Below are 20,998 nucleotides of genomic sequence, written 5' to 3' on the forward strand. Positions count from 1 at the left end.
CCCTTTTCCTTACACGTTCAATTTCCAGGAACAATTTTGCACAGGAGCACAGAAAAACAAGTCTGTAAGGGACCTGACTCCAAAAGCAGGTGTCTCTTGCCCTCTGGAGAGTATTTGCCAGTCAAACAACAACAACAACAAAAGACTTGCTATTGAAAATCCTCCCACAAACATCTAAATCGAGTGTTTTGAATCTGCCTCGGAGCTAACCTGATTAGAGATGCTGCTTGCTTAGTTCCCTCGGATGACAGCGTAGACAGCAATTTAAGGGCTGCAGCCTTGACAGTGCCACGGAAACGAAGGGCTGTGAGTGAAAACACGGGATTGGGTAACGAGCAACCCGCGGCAGCATCCAAGAGACCATGAAAAGCTTGACCCAAGGAAGCTGCCCGCTTGAAAGAGCCAAAAATACAAACTCTGCTTCCGAACCAAAGCCTGCAATCTCATGTAGCCCGTTAAGTTAGGACCCTCAGGTTTGCGGTCGGTAGTAACATCACACCCCATGTGTAAGGCCTCATTTTCATCAGACAAGCTCTAGGTTATGGACTATAAACACAAGGTTGCCTACAAGCCGTCAGTGCCCCACAGCAGTCTGTCCCAGCGTGGGGCTGGGCTGGACACTGGCAGGGATCATTGGAGGGGTCAGGTTGGAAGGGGAGCAGAGGATCAGGTCTGTCGCAGCGGGGCTGACACCTGGCCAGGTGTCCCTCAGCCCGAGTCCATGGTGAAGAGCTGGATGTCACGGGGGTTCCAGTACAGGGCCACGGCAGAGTTGTACACCAGGGACCACACGTAGGGGATGAAGAACTCCTCGGGCTGCTCCTCCTCCACGTACTTGAACTTCAGCTCGGGGAACTTCTGCAGCAAGAAGACAGAGTCAAGTGAGGGAAGGTTTGCATGTCTGCTTGCGTACACACGGCCCACATAAACACTGAGGAAAGAGGTTTGGTGAAAAAAAAATAACATAATGGAAGGAACTAAACCATTAGAACTCAAGGAAAATATTTATAGGATAAAGAGATCATTTATAATTTCTTCTTCGAATCAAATGCTACATTAGCATGTTGTATTTGAGGCTTTTACTGCTGGTCACAATACATTTGCCTGTTAACAGAGCACACATGTGAAACCTTTACAATACATGAATGTTTTAAGGAAAACTCATTTTTAGCAGCTCCTCAAAAGCCTTCTTGCTCGTGCATGTACAGACCTATTTATTACATTTTTCCTTAAAAAACATTTTGCGATTAATTGTAGTTGGCTCCTTAGCAGGAGAATCCTCTGAAAAGGCTCAAAGAGTAAACACAGTTTGTGGTATCACAGGATCACAGAATATCCCAAGCTGGAAGGGACCCACCAGGATCATCCAGTCCATCTCCTGTTCCTGCACAGATCCCCCAACAATCCCACCCTGGCATCCCTGGCAGTGCTGTCCCAGCTCTCCTGGAGCTCTGGGGCCGTGCCCATTCCCTGGGGAGCCCAGCACCCTCTGGGGGAAGAGCCTTTCCCTGAGATCCAGCCTAAACCTTCCTGGCACAGCTCCAGCTGCTCCCTGAGTGCTGTCCCCAGTCACCACAGAGAAAAGAGACAGAAAATCTGCAACCTCAAGTTCCCATTTTTCCTTTTTTTCCTTTCCCAAAGCAGTGCACACTGCAAACCCACCAGGTTCGCTCCGGATAAGTGCATAATTTGGGAAGAGCTGAGTCTACTTTTGCACTGTGCTCTTCACTTTATCCACCCCTAAATGCTGCCTGTGTCTGAGCTTGGCAGAGTCTCAGGCAAAAGCCGCATTACAATGATCACTGGGGTAAGATAAAACATGACCCATTTTATTATTTATAAGGCTGTGGCTAAGACTAAGAATAAACTCCACCGTGTGACATGATCAGAACAAGCACAGCGATGGCTAAGGAGCCTCTTTGCCCATTAATAATGAAGGGATTCCCTATCCTATTTCTTGAGCTCAGTGTCCTGTTTCCTTGCCTTAAGGTTACAAGAATTCTGGCTGGATTAGTCTCCTCTGAGGGGGCATTTCCCGGACACTTGGTTTTCAGGGTTAGGTATTTACCTTCTGTGTCCCCCTGTTATTTGTATTCTTGGAGTCAGAAAACATGGAAACTTGTAGAAAAGTTGTAGAAAACATGGAAGTGGCACCTGGAGACAGTGCTGGGAGAACAGCTGGACTCCAAGATCCTGGAGGCCTTTTCCAACCTAAAAGATTCTGCATTATCTCTGCTCAAGGAACTGAGGCAGCTAAAAGGCAAGGTTGTTAAAGGCTCTTCTGCATCTAATTCCTGTTGAGTTCAAAGCCCAGAATCTGAAAGGTACATCAGCAGGTTTAATTTCCTGTGTCAGACACGCCGTTTGTGGTAGAGAGCTCTCCAACAGCCATTTTGTGCATTTCAACCACTTTCTGCCACCTTTCTATAACCTCTCTTCTCCAAGTCTGTTTTGAGCAGCCTGTTTAATCTTCTGCATCACTTTGGTTTTTCTGCTTTTAGGTACATTACACCCATATTCACCCCCAGCTCTCACTTCCAATTTCCCAGCCCACTGCCATGCCAGATCCCTTCCACTGCATCCTTATCCTCTCTCTTCAGCACACTCTTCTCTTTTGTACTCACCCAACCTTTCTTTTCTCACCAGCCTTGTGTGATCCTCCTTTTCACTGACATTCTCTATCTCTTCCCAACTCGGCTCCAAGTTCTCAAGCTGTCCCTGTCTTCCCTCTCTGCAACCCCCTCAACCAAGCCCTCATGTATATTTTCATTTTTTAAAAAAAAAAAAACAACTCTGACATTCTACTCTGCTTATCCTCAGTGTAATCATCCCCACTTCCTTCCAAAACTTCCTGGCTTGTGGTCAGTGTAGACAGGAGCAGGTTCTGTTCAGCACTGCATCAGCAGAATGAATTGAATTACACCACGGCAACACTTCCAGCAAGAGGAAAGCCTTACACAGCTGCCACTCTTCACCCCAGGGGTGGCTGCACACCAAGGATGCAGCCCACAGCAGCCCTTCTGGCATGGAAAGTGATTAAAGATGCTAGTTTGAGTTGAATTAAACACAGACATATATTATTTTTTTTTTTCACCGTCAGGTCACAGATGTAGATACTTTGCAAACATTTTGTGGCAGTAGCCTGGGACCATTCTCAGGCCCTCGTGCAGCTTAACAAACATCTTCAGCCTTAAAGCAGCAGGCAAAATCACATCAGAAATTCCAACAGCTGCATCTGAGATGCTCATGTCTTACTACCCCATTATCTCTCAGCTGGAAGGGCAGCATAAGAAGGCTCAGGTAGCATTCACATTTTCAGGCAATAAGCCATGCATTGATTTTATTATTCAGCCCCTCTCCAGGCTGATCGATGCTGCCATTTATTGTGATCGCACTGCAGCAATTTAATAATCAATTTCAGATTAAAGGCTCACTGCAGTCAGCCTGGACTCTGACACTCAACATGTGCTTTGAACAGCCTGTGGGGGTGTCTTGGAAATGCAGACAAGGAGAATGAGATTTTTAAGGAGAGCAGTAATACACACTGCCACTACAAATACACAGTTTTGATTGAGTCCATACAAAATAATGTAGATAACAGCAGCAGTGATGGATTTTTGATGGTCCACCTGAAGAGCAGACTCAGGATAGTCCAGTGGTTGCTGATGAGACATAAAAAACTAGAATTTCCAGGCCAACAATTCAAACCAACATTCTTTAGATGACTGCAGTGACCCACGGCTGTGTGCGGGCCACATTTTCTCATTCATTTAAAATGAGAAATCTTAGAGGCCCAGCACGGAGAGAACTGCACCAGCATCTTTGGGGTGTGGATGTGGCACTTGGGAATATGGTTTAGCAGTGAGCACAGTGCTGCTGAGTTAATGTTTGAACTCCGTGATCTTAGAGGGCTTTTCCAACCTCAATGATTCTATGATGTAACTTGCAGGATGAACCATGGCAGCCATCCACTGCTGAGATAAAAAACACTGTTCCACTAACAGGGTGTTCACTGAAAACAGAATTTGCTAACAAACAAAATCACAAGTTTACTCTTTATGAGAGTGACTTTATAACTATTTGTAACAGCAGGATTTAAACACCATGTAAAAAGCTTGATCAGCGCCAAAAATATTTAAGGTTTTCAAAAAGCTCAATAAGATTTTTCCGGTGACAGTCCAAGGAAGGTTTAAATTCATATTTGTGCCATTTCTCTCCTGCACGTCCTGCTTCAAATGAGTGATCAGGAGCCCTGGGTGCTGGCTGTGTGCTGCAGACACACAGGAGATGACTGTAAAGCAGCCAGGCCACATGGGTCACAGGGCACTCAGCAATAATCCAGCCAGCACCGATGAGGGCTTTACCATGGTTAACAAAATTCCCAAAGTGGCACATCAAACCTGCAGCGAACAAATCCATTTCCTTCTGCCTTGCTGCAGTTGTGTCCGACTTGCTCCTGGGAAGACACTGGCACTCGAGCTGGTGACACTTCAATTTAACACTTAGAAAGAGACTGTGCTAAGGCACCTTTAATGGCAATATTAATGATGGAGGAAAAGCCTTGGCATGGGAAGAATCATCCCTTTTTTCCCCTTCATTGACCTGTTTGTTTGGGTGGATGGTGTTGAAAGATGGAGCCCCTCTGCTCTGGAGCCAGCCTGGGACACCTGGGGCTCTTCAGCTGCACAAGAGAAGCTCCAGGGAGAGCTCCCAGCCCCTGCCAGGGCCTCAAGGGGCTCCAGGAGAGCTGCAGAGGGGCTGGGGACAAGGCCTGCAGGGACAGGACACAGGGAATGGCTTCCCAGGGCCAGAGGGCAGCGCCAGCTGGGATCTGGGGAAGGAATTGGTGGCTGTGAGGGTGGGGAGGCCCTGGCACAGGGTGCCCAGAGCAGCTGTGGCTGCCCCTGGATCCCTGGCAGTGTCCCTGGACAGGGCTGGGAGCAGCCTGGGACAGTGGAAGGTGTCCCTGCCCATGGCAGAATGAGATGAGCTTTAAGATCTCTCCCAACCCAAACCCTTTCTTGACCCAATATACAACAACGTTCACTATTTAAATTACCAAACTCCTCGATATAAACAGGCCCGTTGGAGCCGTTATTTGCATTTCTTTCCAGCCCTTAGAGGGACAGACAACCCCAGATACCTTAAAATAAACCAGCCTGAGAAAGTCCTTGAAAACGCGAGAGACAGAGGTAACGTTACGGTTTGAACGGCACAGCTTAAATACAGACACCACTTATCAGCTCCGGTGAATCACCCCACCACATCACCCTATCTTGTTTTCTTCTGCCAGACAAAGCAGAAGTCAGATTTAGTGGTTGGGACGAGGGTACGAACGAGACAGACCGAGAACTCTGCAGACTGTCTGCATTGTCAATCACATGATTCGATGAAAAACCACGGGAAGTCCGATGAGCAGACACAGAACTGAGCTGCATTAACTCCCCCACCACAGAAGTTCAACAGCAGTGGGGAGTTTGATTTAATTTTTTTTTTTTTGGTGGCTTTTTTTTTTTTTTTTTTTTAAAGTTTAGTTTTGTTTTGGTTTTTTTTGGTTTGGTTTCGTTCAGTTTTTTTCTTTTTTCAGTTAACACTGAGGAAGGGAAGATCACGGCCAGCGAGCCACACCTGGCCCTGCTCCAGGCAAGGAGCCACAAGGCTTGAGCCATACATTAAATAAAACATCCCCTTCCCTCTAAATGAACCCTCAGAGCTGCTCTCAGGCTACAGTGCTGTGTGAGTGGACGATCTCCACTCAGATAATGCAGGCAAGGGCAGGTGGAGCTGCTTTAAGAGCAATGCCTTTGCTTCTTCCCTGATCTAGATGTTCTGCTGGATGAAAAGCAGTATTCATCAAAGATACGTGTGGGAAATAAAGAAATTAAAGAGGTGGATTAATAAAAAAAAAAAAACCACGGGAGAACCCTCTTTTCCTCGAGTTCTGGTTAGAAACTCTGGTTTCTGAAACAGCAATCAAGCACGAGTCAGTGTTTTCAAAAGCAGGTGACTCTTTGAGCAGAGAGGTGCTGTTTTCAAAGGAGTCTGAACACATTTGAGAGTCAAATTCATGTGAACTTTACATCAATCCAAAGCTTCAAAGTCTTTCTGAAAATGGGATTTCTCTGTGTTTGAAAGGCTTACCATGAATCCTGTTTGGTAACCTAACGACTTGATGGCAAATTATGTGTTTCATATTGTTTCAGCTAAATATAGCAGTATGGCCTGCAGAGCATCTGTAGGATTGGACCTCATTAGCAAAATACATCAAATGGCAAGGGGAAAAAAAAGAGGGCTCAGGTTCAGCACTGCACCAAGCCTCTGTTACAGGGTGTATAATGAATGTTTACCCCAGCGAGGATTGCCCCTAAAACCTGCCTTGCACCAAACATATGAAATCTATGAGGATTTTGGGCAGAGGAATGGCACCTGGACTTGTCAGCCCAGTCCTCAATGCCCCTTGGAAATCTGGTCCCCAAAATATACCAATCTAAGTCAAATTAGTGGCCAAGGATCTTGAAAGTAACTCAGCAATCACGCCTGGTACACTCATGGTATGGATACAGAGGTACATATGGAAACATTGATATATTTGGGTTTTATTTAAATATAAGGACTAGAATTCCTTAACAGACCACAATTTGTGGAAGAAAATGTCTCGGTGCTTGCTCTGAGGGACTGACAGATTGAATTTTTGCAATTACTTAATTCTTGCGGGGCGGTAGGGCCGTTTCATCTTTCTGGGGTTCTGTTCATGTCTGCAGTGTTTCTCTTTGATTTCAGACAGAAAGTCTGTGTGGCTTTAGTGAAGTATCTGTATGGGCTACACCACACCTGCCTGATACCATCTTTTTCTTCTCCTCGGGCTCACAGTACAGAGGATGATGGTGGTGAGATGAAGGAAGCAAACAGGAAATGTGCTAGACTAAGTGTGAGCCACACATCTTGCTCAGAGATCTGCCTCAGGAATAGGTGCAAACAGAAAGACAGTGAAGAAAACGGGGGCTCAGAGCATGGCAGGGAGGTTGAAAAAGAAATAGAAAACCCAGGCTAATAAGAGGTTCAAAACCATCTGTGCACAAGCTAAACATAATAAGTATATTACATATTATTTAATAGATATATATTAAATACAGTATTGTTTATAATAATAAAACTGTGGAAGTTTAAGCAACTCCACAAGCTGTAGTAGATAACAGCACTGTTCCCAGGGAGTAAAATTCAGTAAGACAGGTAACCCACATTCTAATGGGTCACAATCTTCCAGGTCCAGAAGGGTTGGGGAGCTCATCTACAGAGAGAGAACTGCTTCAGCAAGTTTCATTGATATGTGATTTCTGTTTTCAGATCACTTTGAGTAAAGCTTCGGTACAACCACAGCTGCAGGAAAATAAATGCTCAGCAGTGAATTTTCAGTGTCAGATGTGAACCACTGCCAGAGGAGCAGACGTGCCTCTGGTCAGAGTTCAGCAATTACTAATTCTTTTATAGCATACTGAGAAGCCAGGTCATTTTTGGAAAAATCAATCAAACAACTCTGCCTAGATAATTATTGGTAAAAACACAATGATTTAAATGAGTTAAATATTTGTGGCAAACCTGCCAGGGCACAAAGCTTTGCAGGGTGCCATAAGAAGCTTTTCTGTCTGGGATAGAATGACAAATAATGAGAGCTTTAAACTCCTAGAAATTCAGAGATGCAAACACACATACACTTGTTTCTTTTCCTTCCAGGAAAGGAATATTGCTGATACATGTCAATAGCCCCAAATTGTGCCATTTTTGTCTCAGTACCAGGCTGTTAATCAGTACAGATTCCAAAAGCACTGTATAAATGTATATATCTGACTTTAGGACAAGGCCAATACCCATTTCAGCATCTGTTTGGTCCACATCAGAAACACCTGGACTCTGGGCTACTTCTAGACAGTACAGAAAATAAACTGGACCTCTGGTCAGCAGCTATAAAGACAGGCTGGGAGAGCTAGAGGTGTTCACCTGCACAGGAGAAGACTCCAGGAGAGCTGCAGAGAGACTTTGGAAAGGGGACAGGACACAGGGAATGGCTTCCCAGGGCCAGAGGGCAGGGCCAGCTGGGATCTGGGGAAGGAATTGGTGGCTGTGAGGGTGGGGAGGCCCTGGCACAGGGTGCCCAGAGCAGCTGTGGCTGCCCCTGGATCCCTGGCAGTGTCCCAGGCCAGGCTGGACAGGGTTTGGAATAACCTGGGATAGTGGAATGTGTCCCTGCCCATGGCAGGGGATTGGAATGTGGTGAGCTTTAAGCTTCCTTCCAACCTAAACTATTCTAGGATTCTGTGAAAATCCCTTAATCCCATAGTTTGAGAAAAAAGGGGATGTCTGCTCAGCTTCAGAGATCCTGTGTCTACCTGGAAAAATTTTGGAATGGGAGGAAGAGATTACCAAGATGAAAGACTGAACCAAAGCTACGTATCGCACACTGTTCAGTATCATTAGTCTCTACACATTTTTTATGCACTATACATTTACACAGTTCAAGGATTTACTGATCTAATTAGAATTTGCTTGCCCTGTCAGCATTGTTCTCTATGCCATGGTGTTTAGATGGACACAGATCTTTCCAGAACATTTCCAAGAGGACTGCTCAACAGCCAGGAGCCAGACTTCTTGTCAGACCACCAGAAAACAACAGGAGTACTACAAGGACATTTGGAACACTGCAGAAAATACAATACATTTTGGCATTACTAAAAAAAAAAAAAAAAAAAAAAAAGATTGATGTATGTAATTACACTTGAAGCATGAGAATGAAGGCAAGATGTGTAAATGAGGTACCATCAACAAGAAATGCAACTTTTATCCACTTCAGGGCTTAACCATGAACAACCTCAAAATGACAACAATTCAAACAAAGGACATTTTTTTACACTGAAAAAAACCTAACCAAGAAGAGAGTTAAACACACGGAATGAACAAAGCTACTGACCCAAATGACAGAAACAGTTCTGGTCCTGACCTCGTTCAAACACTTGTTATGTTCATACACTGACCACTCAGATAAATAAGTAAAATCCTTTGTGCGCTTTTGAATTTAGGGAATTAAAATCTGAAAAACAGAATAATCCCTGAACCCATTTCTCGGCGGCATTAAAGCACAAATGGAGATGAGTCTATTAACTCACGAAACTTTTATGGATATGAAGTGGACATTTCCTACCATGGGATTTGCAGAAAATGCACATTTCATAAGAGTAGCCCCTATTTTTACCACTGGTAAGGAAGAGGCAAGTGAGTTTAAGCCCTTCCTGTGGTTCAGCTTGCAAGCCATCCTTCTCTAGATTAAGGTGCAAGGCTTTACACAATCATGAAAAACAGTATGTTTTCAGCAACCATTTTTGTTGAAGTGACTTGAGAAATCACTCATTTTTGTTGAAGTGACTTGAGAAATCACTCATTTTTGTTGAAGTGAGTTGAGAAATCACTCATTCACCAACACATTTATATAGAAGACTTATAGACTTGCTAATAAAAGGTTACAAGATTAGAACTAGGTTTTGGATACCTCAGCCCACAGTCAAGACCATGATGCTGCAGCAGTACCCTCAAAGAAGAGCTTAGAAATACATAAATTTCCAAAGTTTCAGAGTTAAACCCTGCACCTTATGTAGACTTTCCAAACTCCAAAATACCATTTGCTTGCCAAACAAAGCTGATTCAAGGCTGAATTTTTTTCTTTCCAGAATTTTGTGAGTGAGATTTGAGCAACCATGGCAGGGGATTTGGAACAGGTGGAGCTTTAAGGTCCCTTCCAGTTGAAAACATTCAGTGATTCTATGAATCTATGAATTCTGCCACTTTTCAAGTGTGCAAAAGGTAAAGTTTAAGAAACTGGAAGCAATAAATCAGTTGAGAACATCTGATAAGGAGCAACTCTTTGAAGGTCTCCAATGGGGCAAAAGCTGTTTGGATCACTCTGCAGAAGACAGAAAATGTATTTATAAAGTCTAAGAAGCAAGAGAAGGCAGGGGAAGATCACTTCTGCAGTCAACCAGATCTGAAGAAGATAACCATCCCTGTAGAGGTTTAAAAGCTGTGTGGATGTGGCTCCTGGGGACATGGATCAGCGGTGGTTTTGGCAGTGCTGGGGGAATAATTGGATGTGATGGTCTTAGAGGATTTTTCCAACCCAAATGATTTTGTGGTTGTGTGATCTGTGAGATCCTGACATGTTTGCTCCCCCCAGAAAAAGCTCATGGTGCTCTCAGAGCTCCAGTATCACCTGGTCAGTGGGGAAACCCCTATATGAAACAAAAAAGGCTTTTTATGGTTCTGGACTTGCCAAAGATCAAAATAGTTATTCCCAGGCAATTTGATTATTTGCAACAATGTGGAAGAACTCAAAGGAGGGTGAGACAGGGGTGAGAAAGGGAAAAGTCTCCTCTTGGAGATATTTTAAGTGAAGACAGTAGAGAAGAATTAAGTTCTGTATCTGGACCAAGTCTGCTTCAACTTCTGGATAAAAATTGCAATCTATATTCTCTTCATTCGCCTTTTTTAAAAACAAAACAAAACAAAAAAAAATAAAGCCAAATACTATAAATTCCCAACAATACTCCACTTCTTATGTCAGAGACAATCATCTGCTAATTATTTTCTGAGAAACAAGTTACACACTTCTACTCTAATTGATACAATTTATTAAACTTTTTTTAACAATAAGGAAAATCTCACCGGAAAAGATTTAAAAGGCCCTAAGAAGGGCACAAAATATGGAAGCTTTGGAGAAAAGAACCCTGCTTAAAAATAAATGTACACTAATATGTGTAGCAATACATTGAAAGACATGGAGAATCTGCTCTAGACAAATCTTACAGCCAATAATCCATTTTACATTTCAAGCAGTGAGTGCTACTGTTTAAGCCAGAGCAGTTGTTTTGACTTTGATAGCAGACCAGTCTAAAATACGAGGAATGTTGTTTATCATGGAAATGCTTTGTGCTCCAGATAACATCACGGATGGCTGCCCCACCTAGGCTAAACACCATCCCACCGTCCTGAAACAAACCCCAGATAAACTTTTCCCTGCTGCCCGACTTCTGCTCCCACCAAAGACCCAACTGTAGAAGGTGATGGACACACGTGTGGCAACGAAAGAAACTCCTGAACTTTAAGGACATGACCCAGACTTTCATGTTTGGGTTAAGCACTGGAACCGTGATCACTCTGGAACTCTGCCTCAATGCCAGAGGGATGCACCTCAGGAACCTTGTATGGACAATATAACCTGACCCAGTAATATATAAATATTACTTTTCTCACATTTTTTTTTTTTTTTTTTTTTTTAACCCCCACAGGAATTGTCATGCCTAGAGTTAGATTTTTCTTCCTCCACCCTGGAGAAGGAGCTGGAGATTCTGTCATCTGACTTGGTCCCACACTGTTTGCTCATGGAGACTGTGACCCATCCATGGACTTTGCAGCACTCACCTCTCTGCTCTTCAGCATCTGAGCTGGGAAGGGACTGAAGCACAATGACAGCATAAACCCCACTAATTTCACAGTTTTAGGGTTTTTTCCTTTTACAAACTACTATATAACCTTCCTCTGCTCTAACAGAGTCTTGGGATAACCCAGCAGAACCACAAATGACTGAGAGGTCAAAATGCTGTTTTCATCTGCCTGTTTCTTTCACCCCAAATCTAGAGTTACTACCACGTCACAGTTGTTTCATTTTCTCTTTTATTTGCGTAGAACATATTCCCCCAACACAAAAGGTGGCAGGAGAAGAGCACAGTGATTCAGTCTGCATACTTTTCCAGTGATGAGGTCCCAGACATGCTTTCACTACATACTGGTTCAACGCTGCCTCCAAAACATCCCACCAAGCCAAAAAGAACATTCCTTTGGACAACTGGGACCACTCTCCTCTCCGTTACCACTGTGCAAGGGTTGATGCACTGCCTAAGCCTTGGCTTCATGCATCAACCAGCGAGACAAGGTCCCTTCTCCCAGATGAGCTTAACACCTTCGATTTGCATCCCGGGGGCTGGCATTTATGGCATTTTTGCATCCTGGGGGCTGGCATTTCCTGGCGTGGAGGGCTCCTGGAAGGTCGCTAGACGAGGTTTGAGTTTTCCTTCACAGCAGCCACGGAGCTGAGGCCGACATCCTGCCCCGGTCCCTCCCTCCCCGTGGTGGGGCTCCACGCCAAGCCCAAACATCCTCCTCCACCCCCAGTGCCCGCGGAGGAAGACCTCCTTTTGATTTTGTACTTCTTAATCTGAGAGAGCCAGGCCTGTAAATATTACAAAAAATTATAACAATGACTTAAGAACAGAGACAGACTCGCTGTCACCAGCTGTTAACTCTCAGATCAGGGCAGCCTAGGAAGTAGACCCTTATCTGCCTGAAGCTCAGGACGTGCTGACTAACACCCCATTGAGTCGGCAGACCTTTGGCTCCCCTAATCTCCCCAACTGGAAAATGTACACCCCAGTGGACATACTCCCTTCTGAAGTATTTCAAGCCTCTGCAAAAAGACAGATTGTGTTGTGAGAGGAGCAGTGCTGCCCCGCTGCATGCAGGAAATCCCATTTATTTGTCTTGAGGAGTGAAATGTCAAGTGACAGTAAAACCTTTCCAGCCATAGGACGTAGTGCCAGACTGCAGCCTTATCTCTGCCAGGACTGCCAGCCAAGGAGCTGGTGCCAATGTGTACATTTACACAGTTATTTTGTGAATGTGGACTTTACAGCTTTATTTTTAAAAATTGCCCTAATGCTAGGAGTCCTGCGAAGACAAACCAAAACCAGGGGAGAGGGGTGGTGTTAAGTTGACCTTTATAAATAACCAGAACGCCTTTTCTGAAACTAATTTTTAGGTTTCTCATTCTGTACTGTATTTTTATTCTATATTCCGGTATATTAATGAAGATTGTGATAACAAGTTCAAATTAGGTGTTGAAAACATGCCTTTATCAATGATGGAGGCAAACAGAGTACAGAAAGGAGAAAGGACAAGGATTCCTTCAAAGTATTAAGACATCTTTACAAATCTTGAACCTGGCCAACTGAGCAATCTCCTTGACTGACTGCAACCAAGAGGGATCTGTATGCTTGGTATCATCCCACAGCCACCAGTTAAAGAAGAGCACTCTCCTATAGTGAAACTGCATTTTTTTCCTAATCCAAACAATCACCTCAATCTGAAAAAGGGCCCCAAGTGCGTCGCTGCTTCAATACTGAATGCAAATTACTTGTGTTTTCTGTTTCACCATGTTTTAGATGCAGCATTTCCAGATTTGTTTGCCTTCACTGACACTTCACTTATTAAGACTTATTCTGGTAAAGACTGCCTTTAGGACATGAATCCAAGACTTCTAGAGAACTCCCCACCTCAGGCTGGGGAATTCTTTCATAAATGCTATTATTCTCTTTTGTTATTGACCATATCTGTCCCCTTCCTCCCTGTCCATTCAGGCCTGCATTGTTTACCCTGGTGACAACAATCAGGTTTTGCTGGTCTTAGCTCAGGAGGATGGAGCTTGGCAAGTCCTGGTGGGGCAGATAAGCATCAGGAACTCAAATATAAGTTTTGCAGCTTTATTCTGTGCTCAGAACTAGAGGCCCCACTTGGACCTCGTGGGTCTCACATCAACACATAAGTTTAAGGCTTGTGCTCTTTTCTCCACAGACATAAAATCTTCTTTTATGTTTTGGAGTTGCCAGTCTCCCATAGACTTGAGGGACCTTCCCTCAGTGAACTGTCCAGAACCATCCAGCCTCTGCTTTCCCATCTACAAAAACAATCTTGGCTGTGGTTTTTGATAGCTCACATGCTGCAGCGAAGGAAAGGAAAATCTTTTTCCTGGATTTCCTTGATGCTGCTACAGCATCATCAAGATGGGAAATTCTCATCCCACTCCTACACTGTCTGTCCTCGAGCCCCAGCTTGTAAGCCACAGGTTGCTCTCCCCAAAGTTTAAACATCAGAACAATGGTTTTAAACTGCCAGAGGGCAGGGTTAAATGGGATATTAGGAAGAAATTTTTGGCTGTGAGGGTGGTGAGGCCCTGGCACAGGTTGCCCAGAGCAGCTGTGGCTGCCCCTGGATCCCTGGAGGAGTTTAAAAGCCACGTGGATGTGGCACTTGGGGGGACATGGGGCAGTGGTGGCCTTGGCAGTGCTGGGGAATGGTTGGACTTGAAGGTCTAAAGGGAATTCCAACTTATAGAGAAAGGAGAAAACCTGGGCAGAATGGAGCATAGTAGGGTTTGTTAAGGCACAAGAGTCAACAGGAGGACACAGCCAAGTAAAATCAGTCTTTGTTTGTGAGCTCAACAGATTGTGGGCTTAGCATACAACCTGATCATAAACCCAGACTAAATCCACATGGATTTATGATTCAATACCATCATCTGATACTCCAGAACATCTACAGCTACAAAAAAGGTCTTAAAACAGCTGCTCCCCAAATCCTAACACCAGAGTCCTCAGCAGTGATGATGAGAAACACGAGAAAACCCCTGCTTGGTCAGGAAAAAGCTGTTTCCATCTCTAATCATCCTCAGCAGGAACAAACAGGCTGTAAATCAACCGGAGAGATGCTTTGCAACTTGTACCAAAGGTTGTGACAAAATTAAACTGTATGGGAATGCAGCGGACACAGCCATCAGCTGACAAAGTACATCTCTTCCTAATTCTCACTTCTTGGTGCAGTTGCTGTAAACATTCAAGACATTCCTCTGATTTATGCATTTAATTAGAAGATATCTGTAACATTCCTGCTGTTTACATTTAACCCAACACTGCAATGAAAGCTGTAATTTTGTCTGGGATTTATATTCTGTACTCAAACTTATTTTCATTCCTTGATTTAAACATACACACAGAAGTGAAAATGTGTCAAAATCATGAAAATGGAAGAGATTATACTCCATTATCTAGTTCATCTGTCATCCAGGGCAAAAATTTTCTGAGGACTGTTTCTCTCAATCTGCCACATGTTATGCAAACTTAATTCAAAAGACTAATTCAGAAAAGACAGCTAAACCTTAAAAGCAGAAGAGCAATTGGATCAGTATAATTAGAAGTTACACGATTTTTCCTTTATCTTGCATTTAGTTGTCATAACTCATTTAATTTTGCACCTTTTGAGATGAAGTTGTTGGCCTCAGACACATTAATTTACATTTTATTTAAAAAATGGTTAATACTTTTTTATTTATGGAGAGGGGATAATGTGGGACTTCATTGGTCAAAGAAATTAACAAATTCATTTAAAATACAACTATTCATACTTTTTAGGTACTCTGCCTACAATGAAAGTTTGCAGTAGAAAAGGAACACATGGGTTGGAAATAGCTTTCAACTGAGCACGGGGGAAAAAAGGGGTCAGGGCATTTCAGTGTAATTTTACTTCATTTTGACCAAAGTTGCAAGATATTTGGAAACAACACGTCATGCAAATGCAGTGCCTTTGGCAGCAGACCTTTCACTGGACTCACAACATATGCAATGGAGTGAGGGGAGGCTGCACAACACATGTGAAGCAGATTTAGTCACAGCAAAAAACGCAGTGAAAGTATAGGGAGGCTTTCTAGGGAGGGAGAACTTGGGGAATGTTATTTAGCTTGAGCAATTGTACAGCTCTGAAGTGAGCAGGGGCCGGGCTCTGGCTGGGAGCCCTCCTGTAAGATGTGTTGGACAGGGAGTTTTGGGCTGCTCATGACTGTGGGGCTGCTGCCAATCTCCTGCAAAGCCAGAGCTCTGCAGCTTTGGGCAGGGAAGCTCCTCCGTGTTCTCCTTCAGAAAAAAATGGGATCATCTTTGAAGGTTAACGGAGTTCAAATGATGTGGCAGGCCAGCAGTTAGCAGAATAGAAGCAGCTTTGAAAAACGTACACGTGCAGAGAGTTGTTTACCCAGGTCAGAGCTCTGTTGCCATGGGGAGCGACTTGGAAACTCTCACACTGCTTTCCCATCCTCCTGTTTCTCCTCAGCTTGCTTTCTGCCCTGTGCTTGGTGTCCCTTTCTTGTAGCAGCTTCCTTAAACCAATGAAATCAGTCAATCTAACGTATCTGCTGTCAAACGCCAGATACACAAAGACAGACTGTTTCGTGTTTTAGCAGAAGAATTTAAACTTTACAGGTTCAAAGTCTCTCACTTGTGCCCTTCCTTACTATAAAGTTCTGTAAAGTTTAAATTCTTCTGCTCAAAGCCTCTCACTTGTGACTTTCCTTCCTATAAAGTAAGAGAATCAGAAAATCATAGAATGGTTTGGATTTGAAGGGGCTTTAAGTTCATCCCATTCCACCCCCTGCCATGGGACACCTTCCACTGTCCCAGGTGGCTCCAAGCCCTGTCCAACCTGGCCTGGGACACTGCCAGGGATCCAGAGGCAGCCACAGCTGCTCTGGGAAACCTCATGTCAGGCCCTCACCACTCTCACAGTCAATAATTCCTCCCTAATATCTAGTCCAAACAGTCTTCTTCTAGCTCAAATTATCCTATCTTTCTAAGTGCCACTGAAAACTTAAATTTTGGTATTATTTCTTTATTTTTAAATTGCACACCCAAGTTAAAATGGATGCACAGACAGGCAATGCAGTGTCTCAAGAGCTCACACAGAAAAATCAGAGCTTATTGCTACCCTCTCTGACTATCTCACATTGCAATGAAAGGCCAGACTTCAGCTGTGCATAAAGAAATATTTAACTGATCTGTTTTGGCAATCCATGCTCCCTTTAGTGACTGGAGTTTTTATCCCATCTCCAGCCCCTTCCCCTCCACAAAGCTCACAGAGCACCTAACATCAGCCCCTCACCATTTACTGCCTCGTGCAAAGATGCTCTGCCATGTGGACAGCAACAGGATGGTATACATTCCTCACCACTGGTGACAGCTAGAAAATGACACCAGTTACATTATTCTCCTCCAGCAATTCACTCCTTCACTTCATTGCTCATCCCAGCCCCAGTGTCCTCACGGCTGAGAACCAGCTGGTGCACCTTCCAGTGGATGTGGGATGAAGATGCTGAAAGGCTCTCTCACCCTGACTGTGCCAGCAGCAGAGGACAACCAGATTCTTCTGATTCTGAGGAAGGAGATCTTTGCAATGGACTTCCCTTCTGTGTCCTTTCCAGAGATATTTTTCTGCTCTCTACAGGTAGCATTAAGAATTACATAATTATTTCATGGAGTCGTAGAACACCAGAACGTGGTGTGGGAGGAACCTTCAAAGCTCATCCAGTTCCACTCCCTGCCATGGGCAGAGACACCTTCTGCTATCCCAGGCTGCTCCAAGCCCTGTCCAACCTGGCCTTGGACACTTTCAGGGATGGAGCATCCTTCACCTCTCTGGGCAACATGTACCAGTATTTTACCACTCTCATTGCAAAAAAGCTTCTTTCTTATACCTTCCTCTGAATCTACCTTCTTTTAGTTTAAAACTTTCACCCTTGTCTTGAGCAAAAAAAAAAAAGAAACAAAACCTCCTTTAACACCTCTTGTTACAAGACGCTATCTCATCTCCTAAGGCTTTTGCATGTAACTGCATGAATTTTCATCTGTTGCCTTAATGGGATCTAGTTAATTACAACCCACAGAGTGCCACAGCCGAGGCTGAGGCATTTTTCAGCTGGGCACAGGGCTGTGACTGCAGTTACAGCTCTGCAGAGCAGAGAAGGGAACTCAAGTGATGGCAAGGTGAAGACAACCACGGGAGAGAAACAGCAAACTCTCCCACTGCTGATCAACCCGGTGTATTTTCCCTTTTCCATTTTTACTGGTTTGAAGAATTCAGAATCACAGCAGATATTACTGTATTAATGTTATTACATTTCCATTTATAGAATTTGATTGTTACTTAGTCCATGGTAGTCCTGGCTGGGTCGGTAGGACCTTGTTGTCTGCACATTTTGGTTTAAATGTTTATTTTAAAACTGGTTTGGGGCAGCCAAAACATTGCCAGCCTTCTGCAGGAAACTGACCTGCATTACAGTATTATGGAACAGCTCTTTGGAAGCAGCTATGGCAATTCCAGGATAAGGTGATTTCATTCCAGTGCAATTGTTGAGCTTTGCAAAGAAAGCAATGGCTTGGGAATGAAGTGACCGAATCCAGAACACAGCTTCCAGAAGGTAACTGGAATAATCTTCAGGGGTGGAGGGGACAGACATTAAGCCTCCATGTAAATATTAGTATCCATGCAGAGAGCAGCTTGGGAATAGGAGTGTCCTGTGCTAGCCCACCCTTCATCCTCATCTTGGCCAACGCACCTCATTCCTGAACTGCAGAATCACTGTGCTCCAGTCACTCACCCAAGCACCACCCTCCCAAGCTACCTTGGATTCTTGTGCAATACCCATCTCTGATGCATTCCTTCATCCTGGAATGAAACGTGCTTCCTCGGATTTCAGTAAGATAACCAAGCCTTCTGTAGGAACAGGATGCATCTTTCCTAGAGTACTGTAACCTAACTACAAGAAAGACGTAAAGGAGAGAATACAAACAGAAAATATATTTGATTTTAAAACTACAGCTGTCACCATAACCCTGATGCGAGTGAAACCCTTGCTGGTGCTTCGGAGAACCCTACATGTAAATCTTCCCTACATTATATTTGCATTTATATCATTCAGTTTTACTACCTGTTACTCCGAAATAGTCATTTTCAGCCAGTCTTTTATCTTGTATGTATTTAAGAAAATTGAAGAAAGGTGAGGCTCTGGCTCAGATTTTCCAGAGCAGCTGTGGCTGTCCCTGGATCCCTGGAAGTGTCCAAGGCCAGGTTGGATGAGGCTTGGAGCAACCTGGGATAGTGGAAGGTGTCCTTGCACATGGCAGGGGGTGGCACTGGATGGGCTTTAAGCTCTTTCAACCCAAACCACTGGTTTGGTTCTAAACTATTTGGAGCTTCCCCAGATGACAGTAAAGGTCTTTTTGGTATCCTGACAAGCTCACTCATTTTTCAACACATAATGCAAGCAGATTTGAGTGTTACTGGCTCTCTGATGGCCTCGACCACCGTCACCTGTCACTGACAGAAGGAGGGATCTTCAACATGCACAGCCCTCAGGCATCGTTGCTTTCCTGGGTCACAGTGGAAAACACCAACACTCTGAGATCCTTAGGAGTATTTATGACACACTACTTTAAAACGGAAAATTATATTTATACTACTGAACCACGATTTTTAAAAGCAAGAAATTCTAAATCTGTGATATTTTTACGTTAACTCGAGCTGCAGACAGAGACACGGCTGAATTTTACAAGCCTCAGTTATCTCAGTAATGAGGGAAAATCAGGGCGTGAGCACTGTCCCTCACTGGCACCAGCCCCAGGAGGATCCTGCAACACCAACCACATCTCAGAGAGCAGCAGATGAGGTTTACATGGTGCTTTCACAGGTTGTGGACGAGCTTTTTCCAGCCACTTTTTGTTGATGGAACAAAGGATCACAAATTGCCACGAAGCTAAATGAGCTAAGAGAGCTCTAAATACTTCCACGGTGATTTGCTCATAATAAAAAGGAGAAAAAACACTCTACCATATTAGACTGCAAAAAATTCTGTTTACAAGGCTTTTGTATAAGAAGCAATGAAATTAAGTGAGGCTGCATTACTTGGCACTGCTATCAATTAATGCAGCAACCACTTCCAGACATAATAATTACCATATGTGAGCTGTGCTTTACCTCTGGGCTTTGTAATTTCATACATGGGAGGTTACAACTATTGATTGCATTCAAACAGACCGATTTGTTACAAGAGACAAAGTTGCACAAACTGATATGATTCAAGTGGTACAGGAAGAGACACCTGTAGACCTGGATCCAGCAGCAGACAACCTGCAAATGGTCATTTATCCATCCCATCCTAAACACACAGACACAGTGTGTGACACAGAAACTGTATTGCAAAAGGAGTGAGCTCAGCTGATTAGGGACAAAAACAGGGGGTCTTAACAGACAGATGTTGACCACTGAAGAAATGAAAAATCCCCCAGGAGTATCTCCTATCAATATAAATAAATTAATAAAACCAAAATGGGTCTTTGTTTCTCAGCGCGACTTGCACAATTGAGAATTCTCTCATTGTTAAGGTGAGTATTAGGAAATTTTTGACTGAGAGGGTTGACCAGCCTGGCACAGCTGCCCAGGGCAGTGGTGGGGACCCCATCCTTGGAATTTAAGACCTGTGTGGATGTGGCACTTAGGGAGATGGGTCAGTGGTGGCCTTGGCAGTGCTGAGGGAACAGCTGGACTTGATGGTCTGAGAGGGCAATTCCAACCCAGATGGTTCTGTGACTGACAACCAGCTCTGCCCTGCAAACTTCTGAGCAGCCTGGAGCCTGGCAAGTCACAAAAAAAAAAAAAAATGTGCATTTGCATTTTTAAAAGGACATTTGTTTTTTTAAAGTTTGCTGAAAACTTGATCCACAATAAAAGACAACGACCTCCAAATAGCATCTAAAAAGCTGAAAACTTGATCCATAATGAAAGACAATGACCTCCAAATAACATCTAAAAAGAGTGGTGTTTACCTTACCATTACACAGCGGGGTTTGTAACTATATGCAAAACCAGGAACACACTCAGAAAGAACTGCACTTGGTTTTTTTGTTGTCATCCTATATACATAATTAAAGACATATTTCTATTCAATTCTGGTTGAGCTCCTACAAGTTATGTATAAGTTATATGTATAACTTAGGCTTTAAAGCCTCCCTTAAACAACAAAGCATTGTTTATGTTTTTAATAAATCTTAATTTTCACTCCTCTAATTCAGAAGAATTTTTTTTTTGAAGCAAGAATACACTGAATTCAGTAGGCAAATCTCCCATTAACATAATTCAATTGCCCTAAAATAATATTTATAAAGACAGTGGTAACTGTGATGCAAAGAGCTAAATGTAATAGGCAAAATTATCCTGCATTAGTAGTATATTCATAAAGGGTGAGAGTGTGTCAGCAATTTCCAGAAACTTTTACCAGTAGGAAGGAACTTGGCTATTTTTTTCT

At 43.7% G+C, this 20,998-nt stretch overlaps 1 protein-coding gene across 2 annotated transcripts in view; it reads right to left on the reverse strand.

Annotated features, from left to right (window-relative positions):
• Position 1: 1 nt before the first annotated feature.
• DYM (dymeclin) overlaps positions 2-20,998 on the reverse strand; it is a 209,873-nt gene continuing 188,876 nt past the window's right edge. For both annotated transcript variants that reach the window (XM_066339695.1, XM_066339696.1), the window contains one exon: positions 2-858. In XM_066339695.1, coding sequence (XP_066195792.1) covers positions 709-858 — 150 coding nt within the window. In that variant the 3' untranslated portion in view covers positions 2-708. The remainder of the gene's footprint in view (positions 859-20,998) is intronic.

The sequence above is a fragment of the Sylvia atricapilla genome, chromosome Z (assembly GCF_009819655.1).
Source record: "Sylvia atricapilla isolate bSylAtr1 chromosome Z, bSylAtr1.pri, whole genome shotgun sequence".
Taxonomy (NCBI): Eukaryota; Metazoa; Chordata; class Aves; order Passeriformes; family Sylviidae; genus Sylvia; species Sylvia atricapilla.